Source organism: Leptinotarsa decemlineata, unplaced genomic scaffold, assembly GCF_025532065.1.
Source record: "Leptinotarsa decemlineata unplaced genomic scaffold, Ldec_3_MD MMD2_tig00026328_RagTag_RagTag, whole genome shotgun sequence".
NCBI lineage: Eukaryota > Metazoa > Arthropoda > Insecta > Coleoptera > Chrysomelidae > Leptinotarsa > Leptinotarsa decemlineata.
This window is the reverse complement of record NW_027412688.1, coordinates 34,327,726-34,354,591: the sequence shown is the minus strand read 5'-3', so window position 1 is coordinate 34,354,591 and position 26,866 is coordinate 34,327,726. Positions and strand designations below refer to the sequence as shown.

At 35.2% G+C, this 26,866-nt stretch overlaps 1 protein-coding gene across 4 annotated transcripts in view; it reads right to left on the bottom strand.

Moving 5' to 3' along the window:
* Positions 1 to 21,989, bottom strand: part of Syt1 (Synaptotagmin 1) — a 118,376-nt gene extending 96,387 nt beyond the window's left edge. Inside the window, exons 1-6 of one of the 4 annotated variants that reach the window (XM_023161911.2) lie at positions 21,835 to 21,989; positions 7,691 to 7,929; positions 4,523 to 4,621; positions 1,388 to 1,530; positions 539 to 634; positions 257 to 451 (exon numbers count right to left, since the gene is read on the bottom strand). In XM_023161911.2, the coding sequence (XP_023017679.1) occupies positions 257 to 451; positions 539 to 634; positions 1,388 to 1,530; positions 4,523 to 4,621; positions 7,691 to 7,925 (768 nt within the window). In that variant the 5' untranslated portion in view covers positions 7,926 to 7,929; positions 21,835 to 21,989. Of the gene's footprint in view, positions 1 to 256; positions 452 to 538; positions 635 to 1,387; positions 1,531 to 4,522; positions 4,622 to 7,690; positions 7,930 to 12,847; positions 13,108 to 21,834 lie in introns of those variants that run through there. The other 3 variants (XM_023161910.2, XM_023161912.2, XM_023161914.2) reach the window with 3 other exon arrangements.
* Between the last annotated feature and the right edge of the window lie 4,877 nt (positions 21,990 to 26,866).

Sequence of the window (26,866 nt, the reverse complement as noted above, 5' to 3'; positions counted from 1 at the left end):
ACTATACTCAAATGTCAGTATTTTCCTCAAAATATCAGAAAATATTGATAACAAAGAAGCACCACGTATATGCAGAAGAAAAAAGTCATTTTCGATTTCTCCAGTCTACATTAATGTTATAGAATAGTTAAATAATTGAATGGTCAAAGATAATGTTCACTCTAATACCAGCGTATCTCCGACGTACATGACGAGAATATTCTCATGAAACATACATAAAATCAATTCTGCCATAACAAACAAGCTTGGTACTTACCTTGAAGACGAAAGTTTCATTGAAGACGGGATTCAACGTTTTCCGATGGACCTTGGTTTCAAATTTCTTCTTCTTATCTGGAAGAAGGTAGACTTTGACGTAAGGATCTGAAGTACCGCCCATGTCCAAAGCCGGCAAGTCCTCGGCTTGGATGACAGTTACCGAGAAACTGTTTTGGTTGAAGTCATACTCCAGCTGCAAGTCAAAATAACTCATAGTGTTACTTTAATGCGATACGAATTTTCATCATGTATCGGTCAATATCACTTTTGTTAAAAGTACCTTATATTGCAACTTGCCCAGTTTCTGAACCTCAGGCTTCTCTCCGTCATCAGGCTCTTCTGCATTTTCTGTCAGCTCGTCCATATCTGGCTGAACCTGAAAATTCGAAAAAAAATCAAATGCTCACACATTTCATACAGTTGATTTGAATAATATTCTAGTGGATTTGTGATTGAAAATATTGAACAACTATCATTTCTCTCCTAATCATCTCAGTGATATTGGTTGAAAATTCTACAGACCGCAATTTTCCCCATTGGGACTTATTTTTATTTTTCATGAGTTGAGTTTTCTGTCGAGCCCGTAGCTAACATCTTTCTCCACTTTTCAAATTCATGTCAAATGCAAATCAACTGGTATTCTTCATCGAATCGGCAGTAATAATCATCGCACTGATTCCTTTCATTATTTAAAACAATTCAAAGAATGATTACGTACAGAAAAATAATGATAAAAATTTGGTTTCAATACTTAGGGTACTATACCTTCTTTCATTTGATATTGTTATAAATCATTTCTACTAATGAAGGTGGAACTAATTTTACTGAAGAGACACTAATATGGTTCCACAACTGAAATAATAAATTCCCAAATTGCTTCTATTAGAAAGTGAACATGACGACTGCTCCATAAAAATGCAGTCTATTGTTTTTCAGAAAACTCAAACTCCGCTCGTCAAATATAAACAATAGTCCCAACAGGGGTCTGTTAAAAAATATAGAAAACTATTTTATGTCCCTCTGCAGCTGCAAATAAGTATGAAACCTAAGTTGAAATTGAATTAACTTTTGATTCATTCACTATTTGACTTGAAATATTTTTATATCGAAAAAAAATTATATAACTTACCTTCTCCTTGTAAGACGATCCTAACAATTGCACTGACTTCAAATCTACCCCCTTCATCCCCTTTTTGCCATCCTTTGCTCTCCGCTTTCGGAAACATCTTCTTATACAGCAAAAGCATATTCCAAGAACAACGATGCAAACAGCTGTGAAGAAAACACTTTTTCAGTTCGGATCATTCTTTCAATTCAACCTTGTGTATAGTGTTTCAATCTTATTGTTCCCTCTAAAATATTTGTCGTAAAATAAAAATCGATTTATAGAATATGCCTATGTTTAATTATTCCCAAAGGTAACAATATCCCCACAAGAAATGAAATATCTACACCAAAAATGCCAGACGAAATTCCACAAACCTGAAAAGTTTTGTGGAAGTTTTTGTCTGTCTGAAGAGTATATAGAAAAGGGTCTGTGTCGCATTGCCTTTTTCCAGTCTCGTAAAATAATTAAAAAACCTCGTGCTCAAAGATAAACCACTGAAGTTGCCTAGGAAATAGCTCCAGCAGATTTTTTCTACATTTCTGACGCAGATGGTTTCTGTAATTGACTGAATCTCTTGGTAAAACTTGTGTGAGGCCATTGAAGTATTACGTAAGCATATTTATTACATTTATTAATCCCCCATCCCCCTTGTCAGCAAAAGTAAGCAAAGGTATTACCCATTCCTCTCATGCTCACATTGTTATATGCATTTTTCTTTTAATGTATTCTGTTTTTTATTGATTCGCTGAATTCACCGGACACCATTCATTTGAAGCAACTTTTGAATTTTATAACTCGTATTGAACGAATCAATAACGCACCAAGATGACAGTAACAAATTTCACAAATTCCACTTCCATCGAATCGGAGTCAGATCCACCAAAAATAATGGTAGTATCGTCTTCGAATAGCTCGATTGATCCTTTCACCTTCAACTATGAAATAGAGTCAATGTATATAAAAAAAGATCCCAATACTGATCCCTGCGAAATTTTGGCATGGCATACATTACTGATGATAACCAAGTCAAGCAGGCCATCATTAATTATCGAAACGAAAGGTGGGAAGAGCTTTTGGATTCCTTTGAACCTGGGGATGACGAGCTTTGGCGAGTCACCCGCAGGCTCAAGAGTAATAAGACTGCTCTCTCACCCATTCACAGAGAGCGGATGATGACGACATTGACTGCGATATGCTGTTGGAAGACCGGGTTCACCGTATCCTCAGGGAAGATGACGATGATAACATCCGTCCAGCTTCTGTGGTAGAACTGAAGGGTTACATCAGGGACGCAAAGGGCAAGAAAGCTCCGGGGGTCGATTCAATAACCAATAAGTTGTTGAAGAGCCTTCCGGAAAATTGCGTCGAGAACCTACTGTACATTATAAACAGTTCGTTGGCCCTAAGATTCCAAAACAGGGTCAGAACCCGCTGTTCCCACAGAACTATCGCCCGATCAGTCTACTCTCGTCGGCGGCTAAGCTGACTGAAAGAGTTGTTCTCCAAAGGCTCAACGAAGAAGCTGAGGACCGAAATGTTCTGCCTGATGAACAATTTGGCTTGAGGAGAGAACACTCCACTGAGTTACAGGCTCTAAGGCTGGTCGAAAACACCATCCAAGAGTTGAAAAATAATAATAAAGGGCACATTGTACTATTGGACATCTCGAAGACCGTATATGGAACGAAGGCCTTCTGCACAAATTGAACCCGTTCGATCTGCCTCGGGGCCTGATCCGGTGGATTGGGTTTTTCCTGAAAGACAGAACATTTCAGGTTAGAGTAGAGGGATCTCTGTCTGATAACAGAGATCGCTGCACTTATTCCTCCGACATCCGACTATTTATAGGTCATTCGAGTGGTTTCACCTATCCCCTCTTCCCTCTCTTTGCTTCATCGTTTTTAGCGGAAACTGGTCGTTTGGCGGGAGCTGGTCGTGTTTCGCTTGATTAGAGGTTTCCGTATGTTGCGTTTCTCTATGCCAGCTTGGCTAAATGCGGCCTCTTTGAATTTTCTCCTACACCAGTGTTCCTCCTTGTAGATGATTTCAGCTTGAGCCCACTTGATGTTATGTTGATGAGTCCAAACATGCTGTGCTATTCCGGATTTGCTGGTTTCTTCTAGCTATGTGTGTTTCTTGTGCGCGGCAATGCAAACTTCCAATGGTTTCTTAGTTTCACCGATGTATGATTATATCCGCCCTCGGAGGGTATCCGGTAAATGCAATTCTTGGAATCGCAGTCCGCTTTTGGTGGCTGCTACGAATAGTGTTCCCAGATCTGAAACAGGTTCTGATGTTATACTTGGACCCAATCCTTCTTATCCTTTCCGACAATCCTCTGATTTAGGGAAGTACAAGCACTAATTGTGGCGGCTTCTCTTCCTTGTGGAGCTGTTGCTCCAAAATCGAATACTGAGGACTTTGTTTCTTTTTTGAATAACAGATTTACATCAATGAAATTTACGTTCGGATTAGAAAATAAACGACAACTTCCATTCCTTCACGTTTTGGTAATGGGGAGCCAATGTGGAATGATAGAATACGATAATAACACGATAATAATACGATATTACACGAAGAACTTTGGAAACATTTTCAAGAAACTATGTATGAAACTAATCATACTCTACGAAGCCTTCCAAGAAATCCATAGGGCAAAATCGTGAATCTGGAAATTCACAAAATTGAATGTGAGAACTGCGATACAAAATATCATGGACAGACCAATAGATCTATCAAAATAATATATAAGAAGCACTTAACACACCTTCAGGTCATTGAAATTAGTCAAACAAGTTAACAACAACAGGCATCTAGATGCCTATGAGAACTGAGAAATAAGCCAACATTATAATATTATGAATAACGATGGTGGACTAATACCTAATAGTTTACTATATAGCTTGTTGAGATAATATTTTCAGTTCAGATCAACCTCTGATATATATAGTATAAATAAGGACAACATTGTATGTAGATTTAGTTTATTCTAACTCTTAAAGATGATCATTTGAAGATTAAAACACGTGTCGAGGTGTTGAAAACAGCGGTTTGGTGTTGGGATAAAACTCCAGTAAAAATGATAAAGGAATTAATCAGTTAATCGTTTCAAAACTCTTTGACAAGATTGTTGAAAAAAAATATATCTGTACTTACCAATCAAAATGGTTACTAGCACCCAAGTGTCGATCCCTTCTTTATCCGCCAGAATTTTTATCTCCTCGAAAATGCCCTTGGTCGCATTCGTGGGGGTTACTGCAAAAAACCGGCGAATATGTGAATAATCAGTACACGAAAAAAGTGCCCCCAGCACAAAAGGGGTACCACTTCAAAGTATGCCTACAAAGAGTTTCGGACATGCTGAGGAGTGTAACGATAGTGGTGGATGTGTTGTTGATAATTTGGAGGATTAAATCGAACATTAAATAACATATCAAAGACCACTTTGTTCGTTTCAAACTTGTTTTACATCGAATACCACTCTCCGCCATTTGATTCACCGTCATTGAAGGTTTTTTAATTTTTCTTTACTGATTTCTGCAATTCAGCGAATCCATTAAAAGTCAGTGGCGTCTCTGAAGAGGTGTTCGAAACAAAAAACATATCCCTAATGATTCTGTGAGAAAAAGTTCATCAGTTACAAATGTGAAATAATTTTTTCGAATATTTCTGTTGAATACGAATGAATAGCCTATCTTCATTCATTGTGAAACATTTTCATGAAATAGTCGGTATTTCTTGGACATATTAGGGTTTCAACGTTCAGAAATCTGGAAAAAATGCAGAGGATCCAGAGGAAAAAAAGAAACTGAGAATCTACAATATATGAACTCCTAGTAGAAAAAAGCCTAACAACCGGTGACTTGTTAGAATTTGTGAATGCTCATCTGTCAAATGAAACGAAATATATTCAAAAATTTTTTTTACACACAGAACATACGTCAAAAAAGTTGAGAAGTTTCTCAAAGGAAAATAAAATATATTCTTGATAATTCGATCTTATTTGTTAGGCAAGCAAAAAACTAATGCTGAATTTGTCTATTGTTGTTCAACTTTTTGGGATGCTTTCAATTGACGTTCTAGAAGTTTGTATATTATTCTGAATTCATTCATTTTTCTGAAGGTAGAACATTTGAAACTCTGAAGAGTTCGAAAAATATTGTTTGTCTATTGCAGATGCAGATGTCTACATAATGGTATAAAAACCCATAATATGATCGCGAGCATTTCGAGGTTAACACCTATTTTCATTCCGATTCATTTGGTTCTATTAGATTTCTTGCAAACAGTTTGAAATCTGTTTAAAATCTATGTATAACAAAACAAAACATGTGTATACACGATCAAATTGATGATTAGACCAATTGCTCCTTTCTCGATCAATCACCTAGATAAATAAATTCATCTTTCTATTTCCAATATTGCCTGCCCCTTTTTTCTCACCCAATCGCAGTAAATATTATAAACTCTACTAGTTACGTATAGTAGGCTAAGATCTAGTCCAAAAACATATTAACGAGGATAAGGTTGGACAAGTGGACAGGAAACTGGACCATTAGTCCATGAACCAATGAAATGTGAGGGCACTGATGAAGAAGTGAGCATGAAACCTCTAGAAAATCTTAGCACTCATCTCAGAATGAAAACCTCAAATTCAATAGTATCAAATTCTTCTTTCCAGCAGAATTGTAATTTTTGGCTCATTTTGAGTGGCAACTGAAATCCTCAAAATTTAAGGAAGTCATAAACTCAATGGTGTTCATCCTCACTCTCCTTCTTTTCCTCTTCACTTTCGATTTTGAAAATTAGTCGTCACATCAATTGTTTCTTTATGGACATTGTACGTTTCGAACATTGGCTTTTCTCTCAGTATGGAATTTCAGCTACCAAGCACATGAATATAGCAAGTGCGATCTTACTGAAACGTCGCGATAATGTCAAAAACGAACGGATGTACACCCGGGATGACACCCGATGTACACCCGGTATTCTAGATTATGTGATACTTAGAAGTCGATAGACGCAACTTATAAATTTCAGTCGTTCCATTTGTTGTTATTATTATGATATCAATTTGACCCGCTCAAATTGAAATCGTTCATAGCAAGTATTATACCTGAAGCAATTGGGTATCATGTATCTACGAAAGGAATCCATATGAATAGTCAAAACGAGTCCTGTGAGAATCCAACTTCAATCATTTTTTATTCTGAATTCGTCACGTTATTAAATCTACTTTTCTCTTCATAGGTGACAAGTTGATCCGACGTTATAAGACAAGAAGTATAGGTTAGGTTAGGTCTGAAGTGAGTGGGTCTATTCGACCCTCCACCGCCACCCATAAGGGTTTATTGTGGCTCACACCTATTCACACTCGACCAAATGAACCCAGCTTCTTAACGAAGCCGATTAGTTTGTATGGTGAGTGGTCTGTCAGGTCAGATGATGAGAGTACGGATCTGCCGAACACAAAGAACCTGATTCGATCCCCAGCGGGGCAGGCACAAAGTATATGCTCTGCAGTTTCATAATTTTCCAGACAGAGGCGACACACACTGTCTTCCGACAGTCCAAGTCTCTGCATGTGATGATTCAAATGACAGTGAACTGTAAGAAGGCCTGTTAGACATCATAGTTCATCCCAACTGTAGTCCAACAACTGTTTGGTATCAAGCTTCGAAGGGTGAATGAACGCCTTGGAGTGAGCCTATCCTGGATGATTCTGCCAGAAGTCCATAAATCTTCTTGTCATCCAGGTGTTCAGTGTTTGTTTGGCAAAGCCCAAGGCAATGCTAATGACAGGTTCTGTTCCGATGAAGCGGCTTGCAGCACCCTCCTCTGCAAAGAAGTCAGCAGCCTAATTGTCTTCCAGGCCAGTATGGCCAGGAATCCAGACCAGAGACAATCTGTTGAGTCTTCCTATCGAGGAGAGTAGTGTTTGACAATTTGCTACCAATTTAGACGTTGCTTGGTAGGAGTAGTAGTAGGAGTAATATATCTAGAAAATTGAAATTATCGTAAATCAGAGCATTCAATTCATGTAATTGCATTATTTGTGACAGAGATTGTACTCCTTGACGAGCGCTAGTTTCTAGCATCCTCTGTAGTCCTGCCAAGAAATACGCTATTTGCAAAAATTCCTAAATCCTTATTGGAATGCAACGTGAAGCGAAAACTTGAGAAAAAAATGAGGTGCTCAAAATAGAATGTGAACCTAATCCGGAATTATGTGAGTGTACCAAGTAAGTGCTGTAAAGTGTCGAGTTTCTCGTGTTGCGGCTAAAACGACACTAACTTGCTTCGACACAAAAAACAACTAAATACCTGGTTCCACATGGGGAGTTGTGCGACCTTGAGATGGATGATAATGTTTGTTATTAAAAATATGCGTTTCCAGACCTGCAGTTTCAGGAGTTATCATAGCATCGGCGTCAGTTGCGGGCGGCGTAGGTGGGGGGACGGTCGGGCTGGAAAACGACGCCGAAGGAGACATGGCTGGCTCATCGGGCTTCGAAACTGGAGCGTCGCGTCTCACTAACGAACGGAAGGTGGGAGACATGATTCTGAAATGAACGAAAAATGTCAGTTTTACTCAAACAGGCTTGACATAAATCATTGGTTTTGCCGTGGTCTTCTTTGGTTACAATCTCCTAACGTTTCAACTGCAACTGCGGCAGTCATCTTCAGTGGCGTAGTCGAGGTACTCTTCTTGACGTTCCTGAACTTAGAGCACGCCACTGAAGATGACTGCCGCAGTTGCAGTTGAAACGTTTGAAGATTGTAACCAAAGAAGACCACGGCAAAACCCGGAAACCAACCAAAGCATAATTGATGTAATTCAAATACATCTTTGTGTAATAATAATGATGGTTTTTATTGACGTACCCATATAAGCAAATTTATTTCAATTAACAACTTTTTATAATTTGAATAATATAACGCATATAGGTAGATATGTGTCAAATTTGTTGAGAATAACAAAATCAGCTTCCAAATATGTTAGCACAAGAAATAGAAAAATTAATGCCTTCTATTAGGTGTACCTCAAAAACTATTCACCGGGCGAGTGAGAATGTAGAGGACAATTACAAAAATAATATCAATTCAGTGGCAAATCAGTGGCATATCATGATTTTGATAAAACATATGACAGGGTATGTTAACAGGGACGCCGCTGATGAACATTAAGGAAACCTTCACCATGTAAAGAATGTATTTTTATGCGTACTTCTCATGTACTGAAACTGGGAAAAAGCAAAAGCGGTTTCGGAAATGATTTTTTTTGTTAAATTTCAACATCTTGAATGTTCATATGGAAAGTTATTCTTGAAATCACCCATGATTCAATTATGAAACACTATGTATAGAGAAGAGGGGTTTTTCGGGATTCAGTCTGGTAAAAAATTTGAAATAAATATAGTTTAAAAAACTAAAAAAACACGCTTTCAAAGAACATCGAACTAAAAAATTCAAAATATTTATTGTTAAATAAGCTTAAAACAATAACGAACAAAAAAAATACTAGTATTATTGTGAAAAAAGCGACAGGCGCTTAATATACAAAAAATATGGCACAAAGCGCCCACGCTTTTTTCACAAAGCGTATTTTTCGTACGTTATTGTTTTGAGCTTATTTAAAAAAAAACTTCAAACTTTTTGGTTCGATGTTCTTTAAAAGCGTGTTTTTTAATTTATTTAGTTTATTTATTTTTAATTTTTCAGTTTCGTATGCTATAAAAGCGTGTTTTTTAGTATTTTTAAACTATATTCATTTTATCTAAACTTTGGGATCAATCAGCCGTATATTGTTTAGAAAAATGACTATTGATATTTTCGTACAGCGCCTTCTGCCCACGAATAGATCAAGCAATATTGTCGATATATTATCATTACGTACAGCGCCATCTGCCCGCGAATAGATCAAGCAATAATGTCGGTAATACTTTCAAATACACAATTTTCTGCCACGCAAACTGTGAGTTCTGTAGTATTTAATTTTGGATAGGGCGCATGCGCCACCTGATTTGCGTCAGATATACAAACGTAACGGAATATATATTTGATATATATAGTTGATCCGGTTGGCAACACTGCGTCGGACAGAGACGTTCAGTGTTTAGCGTGCGCTGGACGTATACTGTTGACAGTATTATGAAAATCTAACCAGCAAGTACGTAATATTCTTTTATTATGTAAAACCCGGCTTTAAAATGATGATACTAATTTTATGTGTGTACATTATTAGTGTCATTATTTATTTCTTCAAAAGTAACAATTGGCTTATGGTATCACATACGTACATACACAAAATAATCAATAAAAGATTTTGATAATGAATAACCTTTCCTTACCTTATCATAATGATATACATCAAATTACAGTCATTACACAAGCTTTTCTCAAGTTGAACAATTTCAATATTAAATAGTTCAACTTAGATCAGTTCAAGTTATCACTTCTGTCGGGCGTCCCGAGATGCACATGTTTTATTTTATTATTTATATAAATTGAAAGAATAAAATGATACTGACAATAATTGGCAGTATCATTATAGTTTCTGTTTTTTTTTCTATAGTCTTAGAGAATCACTATAATAATTATGTTTATGCTGTTATAACCTGGATTTAGTGTTGGTTAGATGAAAGATCAATATGTGCCTTGATTTATCATGTGCTGATGTTGAATTCTGCCATTTCTTAGGTTACTTTAGTATTACTTGAACTGAGTAACCTTCTAATGAAAGCATTTATTATTATTAAATTTCTTGGATGCCAAGAGATCTTCCCAAACCTTCAAACTTGTAACAATAGCTCTTAATTCTCTTCAATTTCAAATGTAAGTTGGAATCTAAATTATAATTATGATAGTTCAGATGTGTGAGATAAGTATTTTCATATACTCAGAAAGAAAGGAGATGTTTCGTATGGAGACCGTATAGATTGACGTAGAACCCGTAGTTGCATTCCTTTGTGTCCGAAGAAACAACAAAAAAATATTTTTTGAATGTTTCCTACACTAAATTGGTCAATTTCTACTAATTTTGGGGTGATAAAAACGAAAATAACAATGAAAAATTTTTATTAGCTCTGGTTTTTGAGATACACAGTACTTAATCTTAAAGAGTAGTTATACTATACGTGAAAAGTGAAAGTACATAAAACAATATTGTTATGTTTCTTTTAGAATATTTTAAGTACAAAATTAATAAAAAAAACATTATTCTTAGTGTTTTGACAAATAAAAGAAGTTTGTACCACCAAATTTCAATTAAGTCCATCCGATTCATTGTAAGATCGCTGTCGTTTAGCTTGTCTTTTATAAAACACTTCTGGAGCATCCCTACACACAGACGGCCCTGATATCTCTGTTCCATTAAGGCAATGTCTTGATGGAATCTTTCTCCATGTTCGTCACTCACAGCTCCACAGTTTTGTGGGAAGAAATTAAGATGAGAGTGAAGAAAATGAATTTTTAAGGACATGTTGCATCCAAGTTGGTGGTAAGCTTGAAGAAGCTCTTTAACCAATGCTGTGAAGTTATCATCTCTTTTGTTACCTAAAAACCCATGTACAACCCGCTTAAAGGCTTCCCAGGCTCTTTTTTCATTTCCTGTTAAAATCATGTCAAAAGCAGGATCATTTACGATTTCACGGATTTGAGGCCCAATAAAGATGCCTTCCTTGACTTTAGCATCACTCAACCTGGAAAACTTTGCTCTCAAGTACTTAAAAGCTTGTTCTTTCTGGTCCATGGCCTTCACAAAGTTTTTCATTAGTCCCAACTTATTATGTAATGGGGGAAGGAGAACATCCTTAGGATCTACAAGAGGCTCGTAAACTACATTTTTCTCATTAGGGTTTAGGTCTCGTGTAGGCCAGTTCATTTTTTATAGTGAGATTTTCTATCCCGACTGTCCCACAGACACAAAAAACAACAGTACTTGGTGAACCCTAATTGCATTCCTAGGAGTATAGCAATGACTTTCAGATCACCACAGATGTGCCACTTGTGTTGTTCATATTTGATTGATTGGAGAAGTGTTTTCATATTTATATACGTTTCCTTCATGTGAACTGCATGACCTATAGGAATAGAGGGTAGCTGATTCCCATTATGCAGAAGTACAGCTTTTAAGCTTAGTTTTGAAGAGTCTATAAACAGTCTCCATTCAGATGGAGTGTGATCCAAATTCAAGCAGTCCATCAAACCATTAACATCAGAACAAACTACGAGGTTTTCTTTTTTCTCAAAAAAAGGAAGCAAATCTTTTTGACGCTGTCTGTACTGAGATATTTCCACATCATGTTTTAGAAGATTCCACTGTTGTAGTCTTGACCCTAACAGCTCAGCCTTTTCCTTAGACAAGCGAAGATCTCTTATAAGGTCACTCAACTCTGTTTGACTAAGTCTGTGCGGATCACTAGACCTATCGCTTACCTCAAAATCAGGGTCATAGGATGTAGAAGGATGGGTTGCTCCTTCTAAACAGTCTTCATCACCTTCCTCTAAAATTTCATAGTTTTGGGGTGGAGAAGGGACTGGCAAATTGTCTGAGTGTGGTACAGGCCGAAGAGCAGATGGGAGATAATATAATGATACTATATCTTGAAAACAAGAGCTAATATATAATTTTTATGGTCACTTTCGGTTTTAACACGTGGAAATACATTAAAATCATCTAATTTCAACCCCGAAACAAAAACTTTGTTGTGTTGTGAATTATCAACAAAAAACAAAATCAAACACAAGAACTTCACCTATATTGAAATCTGCAACATTCATTAACAAGTTAGTCATTTATTGGATCAATGAGGATACACTACAAAAACACACTTTTGTCTATTCTCCACGATATTTCTTTATTGCTGACTAGTTTCGGCTAGTACACCATTTTCAAAACTAACTGATTACATTTAAATCTGAGTAATTAATACCTAAGTTGCCTTTCCTATCATAAATAATTTGATACCTACATTTTGTAGGACAGGCAACTTAGGTATAAATTACTCAGATTTAAATGTAATCAGTTAGTTTTGAAATTGGTGTAATAGCCAAAACTAGTAACAATAAAGAAATATCGTGGAGAATAGACAAAAGTGTGTTTTTGTAGTGTATCCTCAGTGAACATGAATTTCCACAAAATAAACAAGTCGTCAATAAAAGAAGTATTGGATTAATTCCCAGTATTCTTGCCATATGAATCCTACATATAGTTTTTAAGAAACAACAATGCCAACCTCAAAAGTAATACAGCGTTTGATGAATTGAAAGACCTTTAATGTCTAGTTGGATAATCATGGTCTCAATAGCTGTACAGAACTTATATCTCCATAAATTAATCAACGAAAATTTTCAATGGCCATCGAGAAGAGTTTACATATAGCTCTTTATACACAAATGTACTGCTTTTCTCCTATCATAATGGCTACGATTTGTTACAACCTTCAAAATCCTTATCAAAAGTTAACATAGTCGACTTACTGTGCCAAGGTGTTGGTAATTTATCATTATCACTACTTCCGAAGTAAAAAAAATTATACACTGTTACATGATTTGTTCACTAGCAACGCACAAGATGCAGAAAAAAATGTATATTCATGTTACCTTGCGGTAAATGAACACGAAATTTATCTCAAGTGTTTGTTCTAGAGCTCACTCACGACAGGGAATATATTTACAACAATAATATAATCATTATGTTACGACGAAAACTGTTAATAAGCCACTGAAAACTGAACCCATATAGGTAAGTGGGTGTTGTATTTCCTGTGACTTGTTTATCAATAATCAACTTGAGAACAGTTGTCGAGAAAATACTTCAAAAACTCATGTTTCTGATGAGTGAAACATAATCATTTATCACTTATACAAAACATTCTTGAATCTGCACAGTCATAAGTAACAAAGAATTTGGCGTTCAGGAAACTGATGCTGGTGACGTAGCATAAGCAATTTTTTTTAGATCTTTCGAAGGCTTTTAATTGCGTTGATCATTATATACTGCTAGAAAAACTATGCCCGTATGGTTGCAGAGGAACTTCTCACAAATAGTTTGAATCGTACCTTACAGGTCATGAACAAATCATTGAAACAATGGAAGGAGGGCAATCGAAACTGGTTACCGCAGGGTTCTGTGTTGAGCCCCACTTTGTTATTATATGTAAATGATTGGACAAAGATTGATATATTTGGCTGTTTCACGCTTTCCGCGGACAAAACCATCGTTTTATTGGAAGAGGTAAACACAATTAAGTTGCTTAGAATAATATTATCCGACTTGGATAAAAATAAAGAGGTGTGACGCTAATTTGCTGTCCCTGACACAAAATATAATGTAATTCCATCCAAACGCTTACTTGAGGAACTTTCCGTGGACAATGGTATCTTGCAAAATAAATTAAACCGTAAATTCTAGGGTGTATTCATTGATAATAGGCTAAAATTTGATTGACGCGCTAGATAATGTTATGCAGTAAGAGTGGTCTCTAAGGAGCTAGATATCAGTACTGCAAAAAATGCCAGCTTCGCTTTCGTCTTCTGTAATTGTATTATGATGTCTCTGTAATGTTTAGCCCAGAAATAAAGGCAGAGGACTCTTCATTAACAATAACATATTAATTGTCACAGAACTGTTCTTCTTAGAGACGGTTTGCTCAGTAGACGTAAATGAAACAAACAAAGTTTTATTCAGTTACCACTATTATATTCGCCTCGAAATAGTGAGTTTGATCTGAGACTTTTCATCCCCACCTCTAGTTTTATTTTGTTTCATATATTATTCACATACTGGATGATTTATTCAACTATACATTTGTACATTTGATCTACTACGTTAAGTTTGATAATTCAGTTTTTTTTATTATTCTATAACTGATTTTTGTTGGAAACCAACCTGTCGTAGTAATGGATAAATCACGTAGTAGTAACTTCTATTATTTATTTTATGGAAACCTCAATAAATAAAGATATAATATCTGTAATGGGATCGTCTCCCAGTCAGACACTGACCCATTCAGTTAGCTCGATTTACGATGTATCAGTATCGTAATAGTGTTGACATGGAGTCAACATCATTGGTTTGCGATACAGTGTCGATTAATATTAGCATTCCGTCAAACATGATGTATGTTCCACCTACGTTATATCAGTATACACCATTTAAAGTGATATTACATTCACGTAAAAGGACAGTCAACGATTTTTTAATCAGATGGAAATTTTAATCTCTCAGAAAATATTATGAAGTTTTAGTAGAAAGATCTGAAATTTTCATTGATACATCATAAGACATCCGATCAGATTTTGGGAAAATGTGCCAAGGAGTGCCGCAAGGATCAATTTTCAACCTGTTGCTATTTATCATCTATGTAAACGATATAATGTTTAGTGAAATGAATGTGAGGATATTTATTCACCACATCAAGGAACCTATAATAAAATGTGATCAAAACAGAAAATTGTTACAGTGCGAGAAAATGCGAGAAACTGAGGTTGTAATCGAACCTGGAAATACATAGGTATGTGTCCCACTTGAATAAAAACTGATATAAGAATACTCAGAATCACAAATTCTCTAGTTTAAAAACTTGTCAACAAAATTTTATAATTTGAATAAACTTGAAGAGTCAACAGTTAGTATGACTCGATACAACTATAAAATTAAAAATACGATCATCTAAAATTCTTTAATTCTTCTTGTGTATATTTCTTGTTCATTTCTCATCGCAGCAGAACAAAAGCAATAATACTTCTCGACAGATAAATCTATATGTCTTTTCAAACCCTAGACCTAACGTAGGGTTGTGTATGTAATAATAATAATAATAATCGTCTTTATTGTTACCCAGCTGTAGTTACATACAAATATTTAAATGAATTAGAGAGCTAGTTGCTGGCATAACAAAAGGCGAAGTTCAACTGAGTTAGCACAAGTGCTACTGAGTTGTTCTTACATACACATTTTGTGTAATAACTAAATAAATCTATATATTTACCTGTTTATAATATACATTTCAGGCAACATTGAATATGATTAATTCGCTCAAATCTTATAATAGCAGAGTTCAAGAATTTTGATCCAACAATTATAACGGTGTACAGTACAATAATTCAAAGTAAATGATATGCACATTCTAATAAGGGCATGATATTTCTTGTGTGAACCGTATAAAGACATGGCCCTGGAATCCAGCCAATTCAATTCGTTTCTCCACGGGCAGAAATAATCATTAAGTCCTGCCATACATTAGTAACTACAAGCAATTGGAATGAGGGTTGGAATTGGCTCAACATTTGAGATATTCGCTCGGACGTCGAAATGATGGTTCAATTTACCACACTCGTCTAGAGCTGAGAACTATTCGCAGTTAATCAATAATTTCCTGAACGCTTTCAAATACTTAGGTCGCTGGAGAAAATCAGTGAAAATTAATGAAAATTTTGCAGGAAAACTAAGGTTATGAATATGATGAAACTGCATAGGAAGGCTATTGAGATATATAAGCATCCGACCACTTTTAACAGAAAAAAAGAAGGTATACTGGTCAACAAAATGTGGTATACAGAATTCAACAAGGCAAGAAATACACTAAAATATAACTTCTATCGACATCTTATCGGTGGCAAACCTGTCAACAACATAGACCAATCTGAATAACCTAGTAACAGTGCGGACCAATCATAACAATCCATGAACAGTGGGAATCAATCAGGAGTTAGCATTTATATGGACACCCCGCCGTCGCCTTCTCCATCAACCTCGCCACCATCCTCATCATCAACCAACCACCCTCTGAAATCATAAATACGTAGTTCGCCAGTCAGTCTATGCTGAGACTTTGAAATACAACCTTAATCCTCGCAGTCAAACCTCATGATGTCTGCCGCAGTACCAGATGGTATTTAACGTTCCATTCCATGCTATCGAAAAAAACGAATCAGAGAGTTTGCATCAAATGCTGTGTGAAAAGTATAGTTAAGTCCTCAAAAACACTTGAAGTATTGACAGTGGCATACGGTGATTGTACTCTGAGTCAGAAAAATGTTTACAAGTGGTATCAGATCTTTACAGAAGGAATATTGAGAAAGTGGAGAAAATTGTTATGGAGAATCGTCGAGTCACTATTGAAGACACGACACGACAATTTTTTTTGTAATTTTCGGCATAAAGCGTGTGGCAGCAAAATTTGTTCCACAATTGCTGAATTTTGACAAAAAAAACGTCGCATGAGCATCGCTCAAGAATTGTCAACAGGAATGAAGTCAAAGGTGATCCATGTATGCCTGAAAGGATCATAACTGGTAACGAATCATATGATTATGGTTATGACATCGAAATCAAAGTCCAATAGTCCCAATTAAAGAGCCCAGAAGAGCCAAGACCAAAAAAAGGCACGTCAAGTTTGATCATATTTCAGGGATTTCCTCACTTTTTTCTTCAAGTACTGTGACGTAGTGCATCAGGTCGTACGGCCAATAAATGTATACGCCGCTTGCGAAAAGCAATAGGAAAAAAACGTTTTCGGTATTGTGGGAAAACAATTCATGGCTTTTGCATCACAATAATGCACCTGTTCACTTGCATTACAATAATGCCCCTCAGCCTCAGTATTCACCAGATTTAGCACTATGCGACTTTTTTCTGTTCCAAAAATTGAAAAAACCCGTGAAACAATGGCGTTTTGCGATAATTGAGGAGATAAAAATCGAATCTCTCAGAGAGTTCCAGGACATTTGAAAAAGTACATATCAGAACAGCCTTGAAGATTGGAAAAAACGTTGACACAAATGTATTTTATCTGAGGGGAACTAATTTGGAGGGAACAAAATATAAATTGATGAATAAATAAATATTTTTGAGAAAAATGAAAGTTCATCTCATTTCTTGAACAGACATTTTCATTTTGGTTAAGAACTGACCATGGCAACATATTCCAAGTCAAAATTTTCCACTTGTATTTCGATGGACTGAATAAGCATGAAAGAATGAAAAAAAAATCATTAAACGCCTTTGAAATGGTTAATTAAATAATAATAATCATATAGGGATCACACGTTGAAAAGTAAAACCTCGTTAGTCCTTTGCTCGCACAAATTTCGACTTTTAAGAGTTGTCGTAGAGGGCGACAGCTGGTTAAGGAAAAAACATATTTTCATAGATTTTTTAACATATATAGTGACCACACATTCTTTAATATTTCATGTTCGGACTTCCATTGTCTAATATATAATATAAAATAAAATCAAAAAGATTAACCGAAAATAACAATTTTATTAAAAAAAGACTGAAATTACAAAGAAATAACATACAAGCAACAACTAAAAAAATAAAAAGTTGAAATATTAATGAAAGCTGAAATTCAAAAAATTAAAAAATATTATTAACAAAAAATGAAAAATCAAAATTGAAAGATTCCAAACCAAGTTACGTTTCGATAGTTAGTATCCACAATCGTCTTCGGGTGATAACTGGGCTTATTTCTCCGATATTTGACTATTTATAGGTCATTCGAGTGCTTTCACCTAACCCCCCTTTCCTCTCTCCGCTTCATTGGTTTCAGCGGGAGATGACCGTTTGGCGGGAGTTGGTCGTTTTTCGCTTAATTAGAGGTTTCCATATGTTACGTATCTCTACGCTAGCTTGACTAAATGCATTGTTGGACAACATATACGCAGCTTCTTTGAATTTTCTCCTAAACCAGTGTTCCTCTTTGTGGATGATTTCAGCTTGAGCCCACTTGATGTTATATTGATGATTCCAAACATGCTCTATTCCGGATTTGCTGGTTTCTCCTCGCTGTGTGTGTTTTAATTTTTTGTTAATAATATTTTTTAATTTACAGCTTTTATTATTATTTCTATTTTTTATTTTTTTGGTTGTTGCTTGTATGTTATTTCTTTGTAATATCATTCTTTTGTTTATGAAAATTGTTATTTTCGGTTAATCTTTTTATTTTTTTTCAGAGATTTCAAATCAATTTATATTATATTAGACAATGGAAGTCCGAACTGATAAAATACACCACGAAACATTGTCAACCACCTTTAAACAAACATTCTTTAATAATTTTTTTTGAAAAGTAAGTTTTATATGTTATGGAATCAGCCGATACTTGATTGTGAGATTTTCACTTGACAGTTTGCAATATCCCAGCATGTGTTTCACTATTCAATAGCTTCTTCAGGGGTGTTTTTCAAATAACTCATTCACTAATTATGAACGCCTGACGAAGCTATTATTCCCAAACTATGGGTCGCCCCACTAGTGGGACGCGGGAGCAATTTGGGTGGGTCGCGAAAACAGATTAGAAACACTTAATACTTTTGAATTGTTTTTTCCATTTTGGAGAGAGGCAAGGGGAGATTATACAGTTCTTTCGAACATAGCCTTAAAAGAGCTGATGGGGTTTTAAGTTCCTGAATTGAATGTCTTTTTTCGTACAGTATTTTATCTTCAATTATATCATCTTCACCATTTTCTTTTAGAGATGTATTCCTTCATAGTGAATGTTCAAGATGATAATAATAAAAATATTATTAGCAATAATAATTATACTGAATATTATTTATTATGTGGGTCGCGAAAAAAACTCCACAATGAAGGTGGGTCCCCAGGCAAAATGTTTGGGAACCGCTGGTATAATGGAACACGTGTTGCTATTTTGTGAACTGTTCAATCAAAAATTCACAATAAAGTATCACTTGAGATAATTTTCGTTGTTTTTGGAGTCTTCCGAAGAATAAATACTTCTCGAGGTTGAATCACTTTTAGAAATTATTGTCTTTGCGAAATTTAATTTTCATTTTCATCGGCTATTCACCAATCATTACGTTATTTCTCAGATATTACTTCACAGTGTTAAAAATTCCTTTCTGCTGCATACAAGACATCAAACATAGCTAACGTTTGAAATGTTTAGTTTTCAAAAAATGCAATTCACTGGCTAACATTATTTTCGAAAATGCGAATAACTGATTCAATCGATTTTGCCTAGAGAACAGGTTTTTTAGTATCAAGTGGAATATTCAAATACTCTGTAGTAGTTTGTTAATATCTCCAAGAATCACATGGATGCCATCTCAGGAGTTATGAAAACAACTATAGAGTTAATCTAAAGTTGGATTACTTTCGAAGAATCAACATTCAATCCTGGCAGAACTATAATTGTTATATGCTCAAAGGAAGATTGAAGCTCCAAGTTCGAGTACAACTTAACTTACATTTTTCAAAGAAGAACAGAACAATCACGAAGCTACAACGGAGGTCTGAATATGCCGTAACCGTAAAATATCCTAGAACCGAGGGTTTTGAAACCAAAAATTATCTAGTGGTGAAATGAAAAGATCATTAAATCTAGATCTACCTCTCTCTTCTGAAATCTAAACTATCCCATAACATTATTCTTGTTGCCTTTGGAAACACAATTTACCTATTTGGAAATCATAGAGTAACGTAATAAAAGATGTAGCAATCAATGCCTTCAGTATTCGCCAAATAACTAACAAAGAAACAAAAAATGAAAAGACGTTCAAAATGGTTGTGAATATCCGCCAAACGTATGCGTCGTCATAGTTGAGTGAAAACGAGTGGTATACTGATGAGTTTAAAATAGATGAAGGGTTTGGTGTGACACAGAAAATATTCAATATCTCCAAACTCCTTAGAAGTATCCGTACCATCTTCCAAGTAAATTGGGAGAAGGCTCAGGTCACAAGGGGAAATGAATAATCTAAGGTCCTCACAAAATCGGGGTAAATCGTTTCTTCTGTTTCGAAACCAGAACCTAATTGTGGAACTAAGAAGATCCACTGAAAGGAAAATACCGACAATGAAAACTAGGTCATTTGAGATATCACTGGAATGAAAGGAAATTGAACAGTTTCTGAGATTGGATATGGAAAAGACATATAACTGGTACCGAGGCATCATCTCTAAAGAATGGATGAACCGAACAGTGAAAATTGTCTCTACAGCGACCACCGATACACAGACACTGACGCCCTGTGATATCTGGGAATTGTCAACATGACATAACAGATTGAAGATTAAGCACAAAATCCATCACAAAGGTCAATCCCGCTCAAGCTCTGCGTCAGAATCAACCGTATGAAAGGAGCATGGATAACTGATTCTTCTATTATCCGTGCGGTGTCTATTGAGTCAAATTTAAGATTGTGTTCCTCAGAAAGGCGCATTGGTAGTCTTTGTGAAAATATTGATATTGTTTTGCTCAAATTTCGCAAATTTTCTCAAGAAAGACAACAAAACCATCGAAGGTGTTATCAGAATCAATATAATCTGCAGTAGTTTTCTACAAATTATCGAGCTACTTCTCTAACCTCAATACTACTTCATCTCAATATATTCTAGAAAATGTTTACTATTTTCTAGTCATTTCAAATAACTGAAAAAACAGTTCAAGTCTAGAAAGATCAATTTTCTACACTTCCAAATCCTACGTGTTTTCGTGAAACTCAGTATATCATTTATGTATGTTATAAACAGAATGGAGGAATCAAAAGATCAAAAATCTTTCAGCGGTAGAAGTTGTAACATTTTTAGATTACTAGTAATATTCTATTAATTAATTTTTCTCTGCGGCAACATCTTTTTATCCTATCGTCTTCATCATTTCTGAATCACCCTTCATCTATTACGAGTTCTTCTACATAAAACTACCAATCTCTGCCTAACACCCTAGAAAGAATTTTTGAAAGTAGCACATAGCTGATGGAACGGATTATGTGTAATAAAACAAATCGTGACACTCCAATTTTTAAGAGTACAGAGGATTTTATTTCATTCACTTGCGGATTTCTTATTTTTGGTGGTGAATTTATTCCCTTGGAGCAATTCATTTCCATCAGAATCGAGAAAATGGAAGGAGTAGTGAAAGATAGCTGGTTTTCCAAAAAATCGATGAATGTACTTTCTGAACTACATTGGGTATCAACTGAACCCACCAATGTGAGTGAAATATTCAGTTTCAAACCAATCTCAATGACTCGTAATATTCGTCGACTATCTGAATCAATGTCTTTCAATAATGATCCCATGTAAATATATGTTGTTCTTGGTAGCACAAGGAAACACCAAAAATTACTTTGAATTAATGATTCTGTTAAATTTCAGATGTCCATTTCAAATGATTATTATAAAACTAGATTGAAGACCATGTATACCCTGCCAGTACAAATAAAAACTATTTCAATCGAAAACGACTTCAACTCTCTATAGTCTATAATGCCTAATGAGAGTTGTTGAGGTTTCAAATCAAATTTATCCTTCCGTGAAGATGACAACTGGATTTCCCAAACCAGTGATCCTTCCAAAACAGGATACAATCAAAGTCTGTTAAGTTGGCCAAATAAAATTGGTAGACTCTGCAGATTTCTTAATCCTCTCCTAGCAATGTCGTATAAGCTCCTCAACTCAAAATTCAAGACTAATAAATACACCAGGTACTCACATTTCTCTGTACTTTTCCAAATCAATTAAAAATTCGGTATCACTAGCTTCTGGGGCACATAATGCGATATCACTTCGATAATATCCAAATGAAGTTCACGGCTCTAGGAGAGGTTTGCGTTCTGAAACGAGTACGTTTCAGCAAAATGGCTACCAACAGGACCCTCCTGAAATACAGCAATCGATATCGGGCGCTTTTCAGATACGCAGGACTCCTGAAAAGGAAAAACGAGTGTAGCACGTCACTTTGTTCCTCGTCTTGGCAGTAACGGCGATATTTTATAAGGGAAAGGGTATTGATATTCTCACTAAAGAAAATTGAAGAGAAAAAGTACGAATAGAAAAAGCTTGGCTCGTGATCATGTGTGTTATTTTACAAAAAAAAATATGTGGGAAACTTCAAAAGGGAGAAAGAAAATAATCAACTTTGATAAATACTCTCACAGATATGTTTATATCATGCCCAAAAGTTTTTTCTAATATAAACTGGAAAAAGTGTATCCAAAATAACTACTTGGATATTAACATTGAATAAATCAGAAATTACTCTTTCTCATTCGATATTTCAAACATTCAAAGGAATGCTTCACGGTTGTTGAAATTCGTTGGAACTTAATGACTTTGGTAGTCGAACACCCAGTAGGTATTAGCTGTTTTGTATTTCGATTAATAAAAAGAAAATGAAATAACTTGTCAGATTTTGAGATACGAATTGTCAGATTAAGTTGTTTTGAGATTTTATGATAATTTTATAACAACGGTAACAAAAAGTCGTAGTTTTGTAAAATAAATGGGCGATTTGTCTTGTCTTTGCCCGAAACTGTAGAGTACATGAGAAGTTTGATTGTTTTGCAAGTAAAATTTTTATATCAATATATTACATCGTGTAGCGTTCTTGTGAATGATAATGACCTGTTTCAACTCCATTTTGAGAATTTGGAGTACTGTTTTTTCCAGTTTGTATCTGAAATGAACTTCTGTGAATCTCATTTAAGTGGTATATAATGAATACTTCCAAAATACAAATCATGAAATTATAAAACAACAATAAAAATTAATTGGCTCTCCGGGGCGACTTTAGTGATTCCAGTGGCGCATTTGTTTTTCAGCTGCAGGAAAACTCGGAAAAACCTGCAGCACCACATCATCTGAAGATTTTAATCTGCCAATGTCCTCTCTCTCATAAATCAAAATATAGGGTGTTTCCAGAGGCTCCAATAAATTCATTACATCGTCAGAACACTTCGTCAAACTTAAACCAGCCAGTTTCGTCTTTGACCAAGGCGTAATAATGACCAAATTCAACTCCAGAACCACAGTGAACAAAGACTGCATGAATATTATAATAGTGGTCTGCTCGATTGAAGTGTTCATCCTTTCCGAAACTTCGTAAGAGTTTGGTGCTTACGTCAGAGGTTGAGTCATGTTTGAAGATCATCAGTGTTATTATTAGATCAACTGGTGCCTCAGCTATACTTGTTTCCTCATAACAGTCAGTTAGTTTGGCGCATGTTTAGCAATACAGTCGATCATCACCTGGTAAAAAGTTCCATTTTCAGATGATTTAACAATAAGCTTTGCACGGACTGGTTATTAGTCATATTAGGAAACGCTAGTTGAAGTTCCATGAATTCACATTCGTTTTTGCTACCTCTCGAACTTTTACTACAAAGTAAAGAATTGAGGATTTTTTCAGCAGAAGATTTACAAGCACAAGACGAGATAGACTGATAGTATTGATTCTGCTATTGTTTTGCTCACGAAGAGTATTCAACAAGAACCCCAAGAATTCGGAACAATCATCTTGTTGTCCTAACGAGTATCTAGTGGACTTCAAAGACTCCAGGAAATCAGTTTGAGGGAAAGATGATACATTCTTACGAAACTGCAGCTGCATGAACAGCTGAAGTTTCGCTGCAGCTGCACATTTTTTATATAGTGATGGAGACGTAGAAAGTCATAACGTTCTTTCCCAGTCTCGAATCTCAACTGAAATTTCCTTTCTATTTGTGATTATAATTCAAACCCGAAAAAAACTGATATCACTGTACAAAAACAGGTGATTAGAACACATGCCTTTTTCTATATTCCTTCATTTAAAGAAAAAAATTGGTGATCCTCAATATTTTTCTGCAAAGTCCAGCAGGATCTAGAATTTTTCACATTTGTTATCAATTTTTCTCAAAGACGTTGCATTTATGCCCTTGAGTTAGAGATTTACAGATGATTTCTAGACCATCTAATTATTTTAGGAGGTTTAGTTTAACTCTACCTTAAAATGTTTTGCAGTATCAAAACTCTTAGTATTAAGCTCATATTGCAACATATTGAATTTCTGAATAGAAAATAAAGACACCAGGTGAACACTAGCGCTAATGGTGAAAGTAACTGTAAATAAGTCGTTTGTGTTCAGAACACCCTTACTCTTAGAGAGTATAGAGACTATTTGATTATGTTAACTAAGTCTCACTTTCATTTCAATATGAATGTAAAACTAACTTATCAGCACCGCATTTTCTGTTCAATGATAGAGAAGTAGAAAGTCAAAAAGTTCTCCTCTCAAAAAACTGATTTCTTCTAAAAATATTTTCTTTTCGATTTGAATAATTATTGTTACCAGTTCAAAATAACTGATTTTTCTAAAAATAGCATATGAATCATCGACTCATCTGAATTGTGATCTAAAGGTTCTTTCAATATCATTATTATTATCGTAGATGTCAGAAGCACACTTACTTGTAAGTCCAGGACTTTCTATTTTTTATCTGACTATTGGTCTCTTACTAAAATTTGAAATCCGAAGAGTCTAATATTGTTTCGGTGTCAACGGCATCAACTACTATGATCATTAACTTCGTGTTTTGGGTGAGGCTGTTAATAAATCCCCGAGCCACCTATGGAGGCAATTTATCAGCCATGTAACGACTAGATAAATTACCTTGACAAAAATATCTGGTAAGTCTAATATTTGTTATTGAAAATATCCCTTGTGTAGTAGTTGTACAAATTTTCAGTGTACTTTCTAGTCAAGATATCCGAAACTGACGTGCTGGCTCTATTATATATTATCGCCGAATGGATCATGAAGCGGCGCATGTCGAAGATTACCATTGATATATATATTTGTTAAAATTGCTTTTCGTACCTATCGTAATTACTGTTTTGATCATTACTGCTAGTATTTTTAGCCTGCTATACAATCTTTGAATATGGATGAACTGTGTCTACACTAGTACTAGGAATTTCAGTGACAATTCGTTGGATAGATGTGTTCTGAATAATTTTGAGTTGATTAAGCCAAAAGTATAATAATTTCTTCTATATTTCACACCAGCTCGACAGATTGTGGGTATCGATAGTTCAGTCTTCTCTGTCCATGAGGTCATGATAATGATTGTCTGAGCGTTCATCTACGACAAAATATAAAATCTGGAATTGCAAATAAAGTACTATAAAGATCATAGCATTCTGGTATAAAGAACATCGATTGTTGAGAAGTGTAATATTTTTCATATAAACCACCAATCTGTTCAAAATTCGTTTTTAGAAAGAGTAACTAGTACCTACAGCAACAGCTGCTCTATCTCTAATATCAGTTCCATTGAAGTATTACCTAATAACCATGAAAAACATAGAGGACTGATTTTTTTAGAGGATAACGTAATTATTATAAACATAAAATGAGAAAGTACTACAAATTATGAAATAACAAAAATTATTTGGCGCTCCGCAGCGACTCCAGTGGCGCACTTGCTTCTTGCAGGAAAACCCGTAAAACTCTGCAGCACCACATCATCTGAAGATCTTGATCTGCCAATGTCCTCTCTTTCATGGAATGGAATATAGGGTGTCTCTAGAGGCTTCAATAAATTCAAGATATCGCCAAATATTTAGTGACATGACTATCGTTCCAAAAAGTCCCATACGTTTTTGCTACCTGTTGAACATGTACTACAAATTAAACAAGTAAGTAAATTGATGGATGTTGCCGTTACTACATGATGAAAAATCATAACGGAGAAATTAAAACTTTCTATGTTTTTCACCACTTTTATTTGTTACTAACGTTACTGCAGTTTCGTCCTATACGGACATTTTCAAACTTACACAATAAACTAACAATGGTTCATCACATTAGCCCTTATATACAACCCCTGTAGGTACTAATAGAGGTACTTAGCTTGATTGAGTACCTGAATTCACAGTTTACAATGCAGAAACAAGTAAGTAAATGACATTCAGCTAATAACCATTTGTGATTGAAGCTAAATAAATTTTTTTTAAATGCAGACAACGAAATGTTAGGTACATCCAGGACATCGCCTCAAGTCGCTATATTATAGGAAAAAGATCGCTTCAATACTTCTTTTTTATGCTTGGGTATAGTAAGCATCTTTCTCCGTCATAAGTTCAAATGATGCACTTCAGTCGTGAATCCATCTTTTTGATATGAATATTGAGGGATTTTGATTTTGACGATTGAACATACTAAGCCATCCAGAATTCTTTAATTCATGTGAAATACGCATAGGACGCCTATTCCATATTCCATTCTCAAACAAGAATTTTGAACCTTTTGTACTCATCTTATATCAGAACTGTTCATGCATAGTCCAAAGACTACGTCACTATGATTAAAGTGCGAGACAACCAAACTATCACACACCCGGATTTTCATTTTGTAATGTCTTTGACTGTAAGTCAGTTCAGTGACAATGAGTTTCAATGACATATATATGCATTTTAATTTTTTTCTTCAAATCGTAACTTATTGTTCATAATCAATCCAAGATTCTTGCAATAATTAGATACTTTAATCTTATCTCCTCCTACCCTCACTGTCATTATTTTCTTTTCTGAGCTCACCTCCTGGTCAGTGCCAGATCAGGTTGAATCAATTTCGAACGAATGATCATTCATGAGGGTTAGTAATTGACTCAAGTTAGAACTGATGTAGTCCGTTGGTTCCGCTAGATCACAAATTTTAAATGAAAGATATACCTAGCTGTGTCAGTAGAGAGAAGTTGCTAGTG